Genomic DNA, 13,363 nt, shown 5'->3' on the forward strand with positions numbered 1-13,363 from the left:
CCCCTTTGAGAGCGAGCAGGGTGCTTGTCTTTAGTCCTGCTCTCTGCATCCCCAGCAAACAGCTGATTTTTGCCAACTGATGCCATGAGCAGCCTGAGATTCCCCTTGCAGTTGTTGCTATGAAGGAAAATGTAGCATTATAGGACAGCCATCCGCATGAATGGCCGATCTGTAATAACAGGACAGCTGACGGTCCAGCAGCATCGGAGCCACGCTCATTAAGTGGCTCTTCATTTTGGGTTGTAGAGTGGCATACTGACTACTTTGACATTTGCATGCTCTAATACATCCCCTGTTCATATGTCCTATCTTGGCACAACCCCTTTAAAATCAGTTACTACGGTATGTGGATTAGTCCTCATCAGAACTAAGCAAGCAAACCTGGAGTTTTTTTCCAGCGTTTTCCCATTGGCTTCTCAGTAGGAAAAAAAAACTGCGCATAATAGAATCTAGCATTTCAAGAAATCTCATCCACGCGCTGTGGGGGAAAAAAAGCGTCATAAACTGATTGGCGGTGTATATTTCAAATACAAAGCATGTCCTTTTTCAGGTGTGGATTTTCTGTAGATTTTACCTCTTTAAATGAGGGGTTAAAATGCGCTGCCGAAAATCCGCCATGTATGAGCGTACCCTTCGAGTACAGTCCCACATGTAGTAATATCATGCAACCAATGCACTGACTACCGCCGCCACTGGCTGGAAGATTTTTTTTTTTAATTCGTTTTATTTGTAATAGTAAACAGTTCGTGAAATACACAGTACAGGTAGAATTGCTTTGTACATAGTGGGGTAACTGAAAACAGGTACATATATTGGATTAACCTCGATTTGTTACTGTATCTCTCAAACTATCTGGTCTTAAACTTCTTTTTTAACTTGTGGAAACAATAAAATCGGACTCTGCTCTTCCTTTAAAGCTGGGGGATTAGAGGATGTGGGTCTTTCAGGCGCTTGACAGTGAGGGGGGGGGGGAGTGGTAGGGGAGGGGAGAGGAAAGGGGTTGGCGTGGGATAGTTTTAGTTTTTAAACAGTAGACAGGGTAGAGTGGGAGTCTAACCAGGCTCCCCATACTTTTTGAAATTTTAGTCGGGCATCCTCTTTTTTGATATATAATTTTTTCATATGAGGTTACTGTGTTTACGGATTGGGCCCATTGTGGGACCGAAGGGGGCTCTGTTGCCATCCATTTCATAGCTATTTCTTTACGGGCCAAGAATAGTGTCTTTTCAAGAAACACGCGGGTGTGATGCGGCCACACCTCCTCCTCCAGTAAGCTGAACAGCGCCACCTTGGGATCTAGTTCTATGGATAGTGGGGGCCGTAAAAGTGAGTTCACAAGGTTTGTCACCTTTACCCAGAACTCCCTGACGAAGTGGCATTCCCAGATCAGGTGCCAAAAGTCCGCCCTTGGCTGTCGGCATCTCTGGCACGAGTCCGAGGTGGTGTTACGCATTTTGTGTAATCGATTAGGGGTAAGATAGGCTTGGTGTATTATGTACAGTTGGATTAGCTTATTATTCTGGCTGGAAGATTTTGCAGAGAAGTTGACAGTATTATCAGCAAAATGTGTGGCCATTGGCTGCTGTGGGTGGGTGTAGTTTCAGCTGCATGCGCTTGCCATAAGGTGGCACCACACCCTAACAGCTTTCGCATTAGAATATGGATGACTGGTTCTAGTTTGGCTTCCTCTAAGACCACCTCAATCTATACAGGTGCAATGAATATAAAGGCTTTGCTTTGCTTTACTTTTTTTATTAGGCTACTTCAGTCGTTCTCTGGGTATCCGGATATTTTGCTGGTGTCCTTAGGCCATTCAAATCAAATCTACAAAAAAAGAAAAAGAAGAAAAAAGACAGCGTTGCCACCGTAAGTGTGTAGGATTTCAGGGTGACCTTGTTGGTTATTAACACCTTAGCGTACAGTAGTAAATGCTCAGCATTGTGTCTTGGGTAATTTACCCTCTTTGCTAGTATAAAAGAAATGTAAGTATATTTTCGAGCTGTTGACCACTATTTCTCATGAAGTCTCAAATGGAAAATCATTTTTAAATGGAACCTGTCAGCAGCTATAAGCGCCATAATCTATATTATGGCAGGAGCCCTGGGAGGTATCTTTTATACTTGCCCACCCTCCGGTGCCTGCGCTGTAAGCCCCAAAAGTTGGCACAAGGACCATATATTCAGAGTGCGGACTGTGTCATCGGACTCCACTGCAGGCTGTGCGCGTGCACTCCTATTAGTCTCTATGGGAGCAGGTGCGCACAGCCTGCAGCTTTGAGTCTAATAACACCGTCCGCGCTGTGAATGCACGGTCTGTGTGCTGACTTTCAGGGTTGACAGGGCGGACATTGGGAGGTGGATAAATATAAAAAATTAATTTTAAAATACCTCCCCAGGCTCCTGGGAACCTGCTATATGAGCACCATAACGTGTTTACAGCCGGTAACAGGTTTCCTTTTGAAAAGGATTTTCCATCTGAAACTTAATGAGAAATAGTGGTTAACAGCTCGAAAACATACTTAAAATTATTTTTTTTATATATATATACTAGTAAATGGGGTAAATCACTCAAGACACAATGCTGAACATGAAAGGAATCCATTTAATGAAGAGAATCTATAATATGCTTATAGCAATGTGTTTGAGCGGGTACTGCCATCATCTAGTGTGCACATTATGGTGCCTCGCAGATATCCACCTGCTGTCTGCAGGATGATGAGCAAGAAGCAATATATTTTTCATACAGTAACATTGTAGAAAAAAACGTTCTATTTCATACAGTGCACTCTTTGGAATGGGCCCTGAATTCCCATTAAGGAAGCTCTTCAGCAAGTGTAACGGCACTCTGAAGCTGATTGGAGTCGTTCTTCTATTGTTTCATGATTGAATCACTGTAACTTCTAAAATCTTGTTACTAATTCTTGCCTTTGCAGCCTCCAATATTTACTGGCTTCCAGGACTACGTTACAGGGCTGCAAACGTTGCTAACAAATGTGACAGATTACATAAGGGAGTTGGAGACCTCTTTGGTAGCACTGAAAATTGAAGATCTCTCCCTGAATAATGTCAATTTTACAGAGGTGGGTTGTACATTTTCATTCCATCAGGACATGTTACAAATCATTTGTATAGCTGTAATCTGTTTGCTGCGAAAGCTTGTAGGATGGCTTTCATGGCTTTGACAAAACCTGAATTCTAAAATAACAAATATACAAGTATAAAAATATTATGCCCCCATCCTATAATTATATATAATGCATAAAACAGAGCCTTAGATACACAGACTAACAAAAGTACAATATATGTAGAGTACATGCCACATATGCCTATGGCTGCATGCATGCACCTTCTCAAAACCAGCAAACTAAGGGGGGCGTGGCCTGGAGCAGCCGATGGCAGACATGTACTGAACGGCTCTCCCAGCAACTACAGCCTACAAGCTACATTAAGCAAGCGAGGATCGTGCAAAACACATTTAAAGACGTGGGATACCTTCCTCCACCCGATGTCGGCCCGCAGAAGAACAGGGAAGCCCACTCCAAAGAGGCTGACTGACTTTTACACAGCGCGCGGCCGGGAGGAGAAAAACAAGATGGAGCCGACCATGCACAGTTCGGGAAGGAGAGGAGTGTCAGCTGCTGCAGCTACGGGGACCGCAGGAGGAAAGAGAAGCGGTAAGGAAACAGAACCCCACACACTGCAGTTAACTCCTGAACAGCCTCTCACTCAGTCTCCCTCACGTTCCCAACCCCCCACAAGTGAGCAGGGAAGGGAGAACTCACCCTCAGAGAGCCGACAAGGAGAGGGGGGGGGAGAGGGGGAAGCTGGAGGAGATCTGACAGTCTCTCCTCACATGCACTTTACAATGGGAGCAGAAAAAAGGATTATAACTTCCCTTAGAGAAAGCCCTGAAAAGAGGCGCCCAAGAAAAGATCCCCATTCACAAAATGCTGACATAGCAGGGATAACAGGCTCAGAGGAGGAGGAATTAGACGATCCCATCCTCAGCATAGAATGTTCTAACCAAGCAGCATCAGAGTGCTTCATCCGTGACATGGTGCTTGCATTAAAAGGATCTATCAAAAAAGACCTGTCTAAGCTAAATACCAAGCTTAATAAGAATATAGATGAGCTGGGAGACAGGGTGAACCACCTTGAAAATAAATCCGGCGAAATAACTAATTCACACAATGAGCTGATAGACGCTCACTATAGATTAGAAGAGGAGGTCCAATATCTAAAAAACAAAATGGCGGACATAGAAGACCGCAACCGCCGCAATAACATTAAGTTCAGAGGCATTGCGGAAACAGTCAAACCAGAGGACCTAAATACATATATCCAGGACCTGATCAAAATTCTCCTACCAGACTCCAAAAAAGAGGAAAGGCTTTTGGATAGAACACACAGACTCCCAAAGCCTAAAGGGGTCCCAGACAATGCGCCTCGAGACGTCATCACGAGAGTGCATTTCTTTCATATAAAAGAAAAAATAATGTACGCTGCCAGAAACATTCGAGATCTCCCTCCTCCCTACGGGAACATCAAATTATTTGCCGACTTTTCTCAAGCCACTATGTCCGCAAGGAAAAAATTCGTACAAATAACATCGGCTTTAAGAAGCAATAAAATCGCATACAGATGGGGCTTCCCTACCAAATTGTATGTAAACAGAGATGGCGTCACAACCACTATCCTTAATCAAGAAGAAGGATTAAACCTTCTAAAAAGGTGGAACATCCCTGCTCCCGACCCACAAAGACCAAACCCGATCCTTAAAGATTGGTCCCACAAACAATCTAGCAAACACGGAAGCAGCAGAACACCGGACCACTGAACCAGTTCGGTGACTTATAACTACAAGGCGTTCCTCGCAATTCAGAGCAAGGAGTCAAATGTAGGCTGTATACCAACCCCCAGTTAAGACCTTATCGCAGACCCAAATTTGAAGTTTGAAAAGGTCCTACTTTAGTTAACAAAGTTGATTGCACATAGTGCACCAAGTTGAAACATCATTAAATCACAAGAAAGAAACTATGACACCAACCCCCTTTCCCACCCACATTTTACCAACAATCCTGAGAGGACGTTCACACAAAAATGACAACCAACAAAACAAAAGTGTCAGACAAAGAGAAAAAAAACAGAGCAAACAGTTCCCGCCACCTACGAGGAATAAAACAAACCACAACCCAACTACCTGCGTAAAATTCACTTATATCCATGGACATTAACATAATATCCTTAAACGTCAAAGGACTCAACTCCCCCTATAAAAGATCGGCATTATGGAAAGAGGCGATATCATCTAAAGCGGACATTTTCTGCGCGCAGGAAACTCACCTGGACCGTCTTAACCCTCCCAGACTAACACATCCGAGGTACTCTAAAATATACACAGCAAATGCTCCCAAAAAAAAATCTGGAGTATTGATAGCGATACACGACTCAGTAGATTTCCACCTGATGGAAGAAATCGGGGATGAAGAGGGTAGATACCTGATCCTAATCTGTAAAATAAACGGACTGCTAACAACATTAGTCAACTTATACACACCAAATTCGAGACAAATAAGATTCTTGAAAAAAGTAACAAAGAAAATAAAGAGAGTCCAGAGGGGCGCTCTAGTGATATGCGGTGACTTTAACGCGATAGTAGATGAAGACCTAGACTCAACCAACACTAATAGAAGCAGAGGTTTCACATTATTCCCCTGGATACAAGATTCCCAACTCTTTGACCCCTTCAGAGCCTTTAATGCCAACTCCAAGGAATACACCTTTTATTCATTTAGGCACAAATCGTTTTCAAGAATAGATCTGTTTCTAGTGGACTTCCACACCCTCAACAGAATTTCAGAAGCGAAAATAGGTGTGACTTCCTGGTCAGATCACGCCCCGATCTCACTAAAAATAAAATCAGGAACACAAATCCCCTCGTACAATGGATGGAGAAATAATACTTTCTTAATGAAGTTGCCAAAATACCAGAAAGAAATAAAAGAAGCAATTACGGAATACTTCCAACTGAATGACACACCAGAGACCTGCCGCTTTACACTATGGAACGCCCACAAATCTGTAATCAGAGGCGCAATGATTAAGCAAGGAGCCATCTATAAAAGAGAGAAATTCCAACTACTCCAAGACAACTTGAAAGTACTATCGGCCCTAGAGCAATCCCTTCAAACAAATCCCTCCCCAAGCCTTTCAAACAAACTCAGAATAGCCAGACTAAATGTCCGCAACATCTTAATAGACGAGCATGAAAAACAACTAAAAGCCCTAAAAACTTCATACTATACAGACCATAACAAAAACACCAAATGGATGGCTAATAAAGTAAAACAAAAAAGAGTTAAAACAAATATCCCATTCGTACTTGACCCAACTAACAAAACTAAGATCTCAAACCCCACGGACATTGCGGAGGAATTTAGAAAATTCTATCGCAAGTTGTATAATCTTAGAGAAAACCCAGAAACCCACCAACCTTCGAAAGAAGACATAAACAAGTTCCTCTCCTCAATTGACCTCCCACAGCTTTCAAACTCTAACTTAGAAAAACTAAACTCACCCATAACAATTCAGGAAATAAATAAAGTAATAGAGAAAGCGAAAAACGATAAAGCACCCGGCCCCGATGGGTTTTCTTACGAATATTTTAAGTTATACAAAGACCTCCTGAATACTCACATGCAAAACTTCTTCAACAAAGCAATTACCAACGGATCACTACCACCTGAAATGCTTCGTGCCAATATAGTGACCATACCGAAACCAGGAAAGGACACAACAAACCCAGCAAACTTTAGGCCAATCTCTTTGCTCAATAATGACACAAAGATATATGCTAAAATTATCTCCCTTAGACTAATAGAAATTGTCCCAGACCTGGTACATAGTGACCAGGTCGGTTTTGTGAAAGGTAGACAGGCTTCGGATGCTACTAGACGCCTCCTCGACATTTTGCATGAGGCGGAGAGATCCGGAATGCCTTCTCTGCTCCTAACTCTGGACGCAGAGAAGGCATTCGACAGGATACACTGGGGATTTGCCTTTTCCGTCCTTGAAAAGATGGGATTTAAAGACAACATTCTAAGAGCCATACAAGCCCTATACGGAGAACCCTCAGCACAAGTATTAATTAACGGCATAATGTCTAGACCCTTTGAAATAACAAACGGTACTAGACAGGGCTGCCCCCTGTCACCCACAATATTCATACTAACCATAGAACCTCTCGCAGAAGCGTTCCGGATGCAGCTGAACATCAAAGGTATTCCCATAGCAAAAAGGCAACACAAAATAGGCTTATTTGCGGACGATATAGTCCTAGCACTCACCGCCCCCCTAGAATCGCTTAGAGCATCCACAAACCTCCTAAACCTATTTGGTTCAGTGTCATACTATAAAGTTAACCCATCTAAATCCAATATCTTACCAATAAATCTCAAAAAAGATGTTCAAGACATCCTGAAAAAAGAATTTCCATACGAATGGGAGCCATCGGGCATCCAGTACTTGGGAACTAAAATATCCCTACCAATAGAGAGAATAATGGAACAAAACATATCCATACTTGTAGATAACATACAAAAAGACTTATCTAATTTCGAAAAAAATGAACTTTCCTGGCTCGGAAGGATCGTCGTTTATAAAATGATGGTCCTTCCAAAAATATTATATATATTCAGGACAATAGCCCTAAAATGCAACAACAACCTGATCAAAAAACTACAAAAACAATTAATGTCCTTCATTTGGAAGAACAAAAAACCAAGAGTGGCCGCTTCAATTCTCTACAGCCCCAGGAACAGAGGGGGCCTGGGAGTCCCTAACTTGACAGCCTATCACAAGGCAATAACTATATCACACTTAAAACCATGGGGGACCCCTCAGGGAAAAATCAGTTGGCCAACGATTGAACAAGAAACTCTGGGGAATAAAACTCTAGGGAACCTACTTATAGCTACAGCATCCAATCCGAAAACAATTCCTACGCTAAACCCGATTGTCAACAACACTGTGGAGACTTGGATAGACCTACTCAACAACACAATTTACTTTAAACCCAGATTGGAGATCCCCATCCCAGTAGACATTATCGAATTTTGGATAAAAGAAATCAACATTAAAAGATGGAAAATGAAAGGAATCAAGCTTATCTCGGACTTAGCGATGAACTCAAAAATAAAACCTTTCCTCCAGCTCCAAAAGGAGTTCAACCTACATGAAGGAGATTTCCTTCTTTATTCCCAAATCAAGAGCTATTGGCCAAACATCGGACCAAACTCTATCTCATTACCAACCTTCATATACAACTTCGTATTCAAACCAAACTCTAATAAACTCCCATTGAGGGAGATATATGAGATAATGTGTGGAGAGAAACCTACCAATGGGGATCAAAGGAAAAGAACTCACCTTCTAAACTGGGAGAAAGATTTGGGCAAATCCTTCACAAGCCACTCCTGGACAGCAGCACATAAATCAGCAAACAAAGCAACTCTTTGTGCTTCGCTCCTAGAAGTTCATATCAAAACACTTACACGATGGTACAGATCGCCGGTCAGGCTTGCAGATTTCTTTCCAGACGTCTCGGACAGATGTTGGAGAGGTTGTGGTCAGAAAGGATCTTTGATACATATTTTCTGGAGCTGCCCTATAATCAACCATGTATGGAAAGATTTCATCACACTCATAAACAACATGACAGGACTAAAAATATTCCCTTCACCGGAACTGGCCATACTGCTTGTAGGAATAGACAACATTCCACAAAAATACAGGAAACTAATCTCACATGGTCTTTTGACTATCAAGCTATTACTAGCTAGGCGTTGGAAAACAAACACGGATCTTACTCTAGACACCATCATTCAAACAATATCAGACCACATAGAAATGGAAAAAATTTTCGCCCTAAGACAAAATAGGACCAACAAATTCAAGACAGACTGGAATCCCTGGATGAGACACTTTGACCCAAACCAAAACCAAATCAGTTTAATCCTCTAAGCAATCAAGATATGGAACTCCCTCCACGAACTCCATAGAAGAAAAGACTTCACATCTCCACTTACCTCTTGCTTAAGTGAACACCATCGTTCTCCCAAAATCCTTTCCCCAAACCTCCCCCCCCCCTCCGCTCCTTACCCCACTTCCCCACAACCCTCCTTTCCCCCTTCCCCAACCCTTCCTACTAACAAATTATATGTTCTACAATTAAGAAGTATAAAAGATAAGACTTTAGTTTTGGAAGACTGCGTCGTAACACGTGACTAACATAACTTGTTGTTGAGCCAATTGCGTTCCTGTTTATAATTGCATTTTTGTCTTCCGCTGTTTCTGAAGTAAATAAAAAAATGATTGTACATTAAAACCAGCAAACTAAGGCGATAAGAAATCTCTGATCTAGGAGCCTGTAAACATCCTTCATGACTAAGGTGCATTTACACTGCAAAGATGATCACTCAAAAGATGGCTTTTGAACGGTCGTTTTGCATAAACTACTACTTGGTATTAATGCCTATTAGTACCAAGTAGCAGCATGTGAGCTGCTGGGAGCTGTAATCAGAGAACAGACCACCCACTGTTCCTTAATTACATTCCTTTTGTTCTGCCAGGAGGGCTGACAGCTGAGAACAGCTGATACAGTGCAATGAGCTGTAATCAGCTCTTCCCAGGCAGAGCACAGCGTGTGGTCCTGCTTATTAGCTGTTCTGCCGAACAATGGTTTTCAAGCAGAACTAAAAACTGTTGTTCGGCAGAAAACTAAAAGATTGGCACATTTACACCCAACGATTATCGCTCAAAAGATGGCTTATGAGCAATTAATTGTAGTGTCTAAATTGGCCTTTACTCAAGCTGGCCTGTTTAGGCATGCTAGCTACTTGTGGGTCATCCTGAGGACAGGCTATCAACATTTTTAAAGCTGAATAACTCTTTTAAAGAGACACCTTGGGCCTGGGAAAACACAGATGGCCACATCGCTTCTCTGAGTACCTGATGCTGTGTATACATATTCATCATTAGTCTAAGACACTACACCTGCTTTAACCAGTGCTGTCCACATGAGCAGGGCCAACCAGTCAGAGCAGCATGTGGAGCCTTAAGGCCCTTTTACACACAACAATTATTGCCCAAAATTTGTTCAAATGGCCAAAAATGAGCAATAATCATTACATGTAAAAACGAGCAGTCGTGCACTATTCGTTCAGTTATCATTAGCAAAGGGTTTTAGGCTGGCATAAAATCCATTATTTGGTCCCTGGAAATTCTTTCGGTTCAAAAATGTTGGCAGCTTGCTTGAATTTCGTTCAATCTTTCAACAGTTTGAGCGATTTTATCTCTGCATGTAAAAGGGCCTTTAGACTACTGATGCATATAATACAGTGTGCATCAGGTAGTCAGGGAAGTGGTTCGGCCATCTTTGTGCAGGCCTGGAGGGTCGGTTTACAGATCAAGCATTTTTAGAATTGTTGCATTCCAAGAGTCAGAACTTTTTATTTTTCTGTTTGATGTAGCTGTATGAGCTTACTTCACACACACTTTGCAAAAATGCCATGAAATTCATGTTTGTTTCTATTTTATTATATTACTATATGTGTGCTACTTAAGCAAGCAAATCAGCTCACCTCCTCCGCAAGGAAGGAAGAAAACTGTCTGTCTACCACCAATAGATAACATTGTAAAGCATCCATAGTCTTTTTTTTCCCCAAAGGAAGAGACCTCTAGCTGTCTAACAGACAGGTGCCTCTTCCTCTTGGAGAAGACTGGCTTGGTTGATATTCGCAGTCATATCTAAAGTCTCTTTAATGGGTTCAAGTGCTCGTCTATCTCCGGTCGCCCCATTAAAGTGAATGGAGCAGAGGTGCACACGTGAGTCCCCCGCTGTCTTCGAGATGTGCCAGGGCTGCATTCTGGATAAAAACTCTGGTGAGACAACCTCTTTAACGTACATGGTAGCTATCCAATACGTGGTATTAGAGACTATTTTCTTCCATCTGGAGGAGAACTAATTTGCATACCTTCCGACATCCCCCCTGAAAGAATTGCCAGTATGACTCCCTACTACAGTAATCTGTCTTTAGTAGTTGGCTACTAAAGCATGAACTTCCTCTGTGCAGATTGCCATTATTGGCATACTGGTGCACATGCACTTGTAGATTTTTTTTCTTTTTTTTTGTGAGCTGCTTGCAGGTTTCTATTCCCATTTTTCAAAAATGTTATTTTTATTTCATCTGGTTTTCAGGAAGAAAAGAAGTTTACAAGAATGTCATCGGAGAAGGTTCACAACAGCTTCGTGCACTCATTGCAAGAGATTGGCGATTTACTGCGGAAGAGACTCGAAACAATTAAAAAACTAAAACTCTAGAATGTGAATGAGAACTGTACGTCTTTAGATACATTGATGAGCTTCTGGCAGACATCCTAATCCGGAACTTCCCAAGAAAATGCATGAAGGACTTCAACAATCTGATTTTTTTTTTTGTTAAGTCTTGAATGAAATTTCTACAACTGGTTTAAATTATTGTACATAAAGCAGGAGCCACGGCCTGCCGCTGACCACTTTTTATACATGTTCATAAACTTTCAGCAGTGAACTTTTTCATGCCTTTTGCCCTTCATGCAACCTTGGAAACTCTGTACATGCAGCAATAGTAATTGGCTCCGAACAGTTGTTGTTCCCGTTTACTAGATAAATTTTATTTATATATATTTTCTTTTTGAATGCTTTATGGAATTTTTTTTCTTCTTCCTTTTATTTATCTTTTACGAGTAATCGTTCCTCCCCTACAAAATGAGCTGTATGTTTTGCAAATGGCCCCCTTCTTTCCTTCCATAAGAGTTGTTTTAACTTATATGAAATGATGTGTTTCAAGAGCTTAAAGATTTAGGGTTTTTAGTTTGTGTCAATGGCCATATACTATTGAGAAACTTGTATACACAGCAGCTGGGATATAGGGTTCAGAATGAGACATCGAGTGGACACTTGGTACTCTGGGACGCCTTAGTAGCCATTTTAAATAGTGGAGGTGGCCCCATTGTAAGAATACTACACCTGGGTAGGTATGCATAAACTGTTACAAGTTTGAAGCCAGCTTAAGTTTGATCCAGCTGCCAACTAAACAGGCAACTAATTCTGTAACTTGAGAACTCTTACTAAGCATCCAGGTGCTTCAAGACGTCAAACCTGTGTTTCTTTGCTTCCTACGGCAGAAGACCTTTTCACCATTCTTCAGGATCTGAAGTGGCTAGCTCCATTTTGCTAAAGATATGACATTTTGTATGCTTATTTATGCAACCCTATCGCCATCCAAGTGCTGGTGTATATTTATACCATATAAATCTATATGTGTATGTATATTTGTATAGTATATAATTATGTACATACACATATGCATACAGACGAACATGTATGTAATAAATGCTAATCTCAGCCCTACATGCAGATGAATTAACCAGCATGACAGGAATAGTTTTTTTTGATTTGGGTTGCTGGGTGAGTTATAGACTTTCGCAAATCTTTTACCTGACTCTTTTCACAAGTTGTATGTAACGGTTCAGAGAGCCTGACAATCGGGACATTGTCATATATTACAGACACATTTTGTTAGTGATGCTAGGTGGTTGACAAGAGTATTTTTAAAATAAATCCCTATGTAATAAGCAGTGTCTACGACTGACTGAATTTGTACTTTTACAATGTATGCTTTTATGGGTTTTGCGAATTTTCATGGATGAAAAAACCTGATCTTCAAATTATGGATTGAGTAATTAAAGTGGAAGTGGAATTATGAGTTACAACTTTTTGAAATGCTTATTTTCATCTATTAATAAAAGGTTTTCTTCATTGAGGTAACAACTATGGTCGGTGGCAATGTGAGGTTGTCTAAAATCCATCCGTTTTCCCCATCAGAAGTTTAGACTGCAGCTCTGTACATCCTCCATACTTCATACTCTAGTTCTGCCTCATCAGATAGTCTGCGATGTAGTTAAATTCAGTGTTTGCATGGTAAAAATCACGAAAGAGAATGCTGTCTTCTACCTCTGCCTAGAATAGATAGTGTATTCGGTCTCAAGAGGGGTGTGAGCAGCTCTGACCGGCCAGCGCTGCTCAATCAAAGCAAGTGTAGTGTCACACTGTGCAATAATATGCATTACTAGTCTATCAGGTAGTTAGAGAAGCTAGTGCAGCTATCTTTATTCTTCTAGGCCCGAAGGTTCGCTTTAAGAGTACACTATCCAAGCAGAAGTAATTAGACACCTGAGCAAGAAAAAGTGGAATTAATTTACATACTGGGGCCTCATTTGGTCCAAATAACATCAGATACTCTCTGTGGCGTACTTTCTACTAA

General features: G+C 41.4%; 1 protein-coding gene across 2 annotated transcripts in view; it reads left to right on the plus strand.

Annotated features, from left to right (window-relative positions):
- The window catches only part of NAA25 (N-alpha-acetyltransferase 25, NatB auxiliary subunit), a 59,123-nt gene extending 46,446 nt beyond the window's left edge, over nt 1-12,677 (plus strand). For both annotated transcript variants that reach the window (XM_066603233.1, XM_066603234.1), the window contains 3 exons: nt 1,759-1,866; nt 2,933-3,079; nt 11,257-12,677. In XM_066603233.1, coding sequence (XP_066459330.1) covers nt 1,759-1,866; nt 2,933-3,079; nt 11,257-11,379 — 378 coding nt within the window. In that variant the 3' untranslated portion in view covers nt 11,380-12,677. The remainder of the gene's footprint in view (nt 1-1,758; nt 1,867-2,932; nt 3,080-11,256) is intronic.
- The last annotated feature ends 686 nt before the right edge of the window (nt 12,678-13,363 follow it).

Source organism: Eleutherodactylus coqui, chromosome 5, assembly GCF_035609145.1.
Source record: "Eleutherodactylus coqui strain aEleCoq1 chromosome 5, aEleCoq1.hap1, whole genome shotgun sequence".
Classification (NCBI taxonomy): Eukaryota; Metazoa; Chordata; class Amphibia; order Anura; family Eleutherodactylidae; genus Eleutherodactylus; species Eleutherodactylus coqui.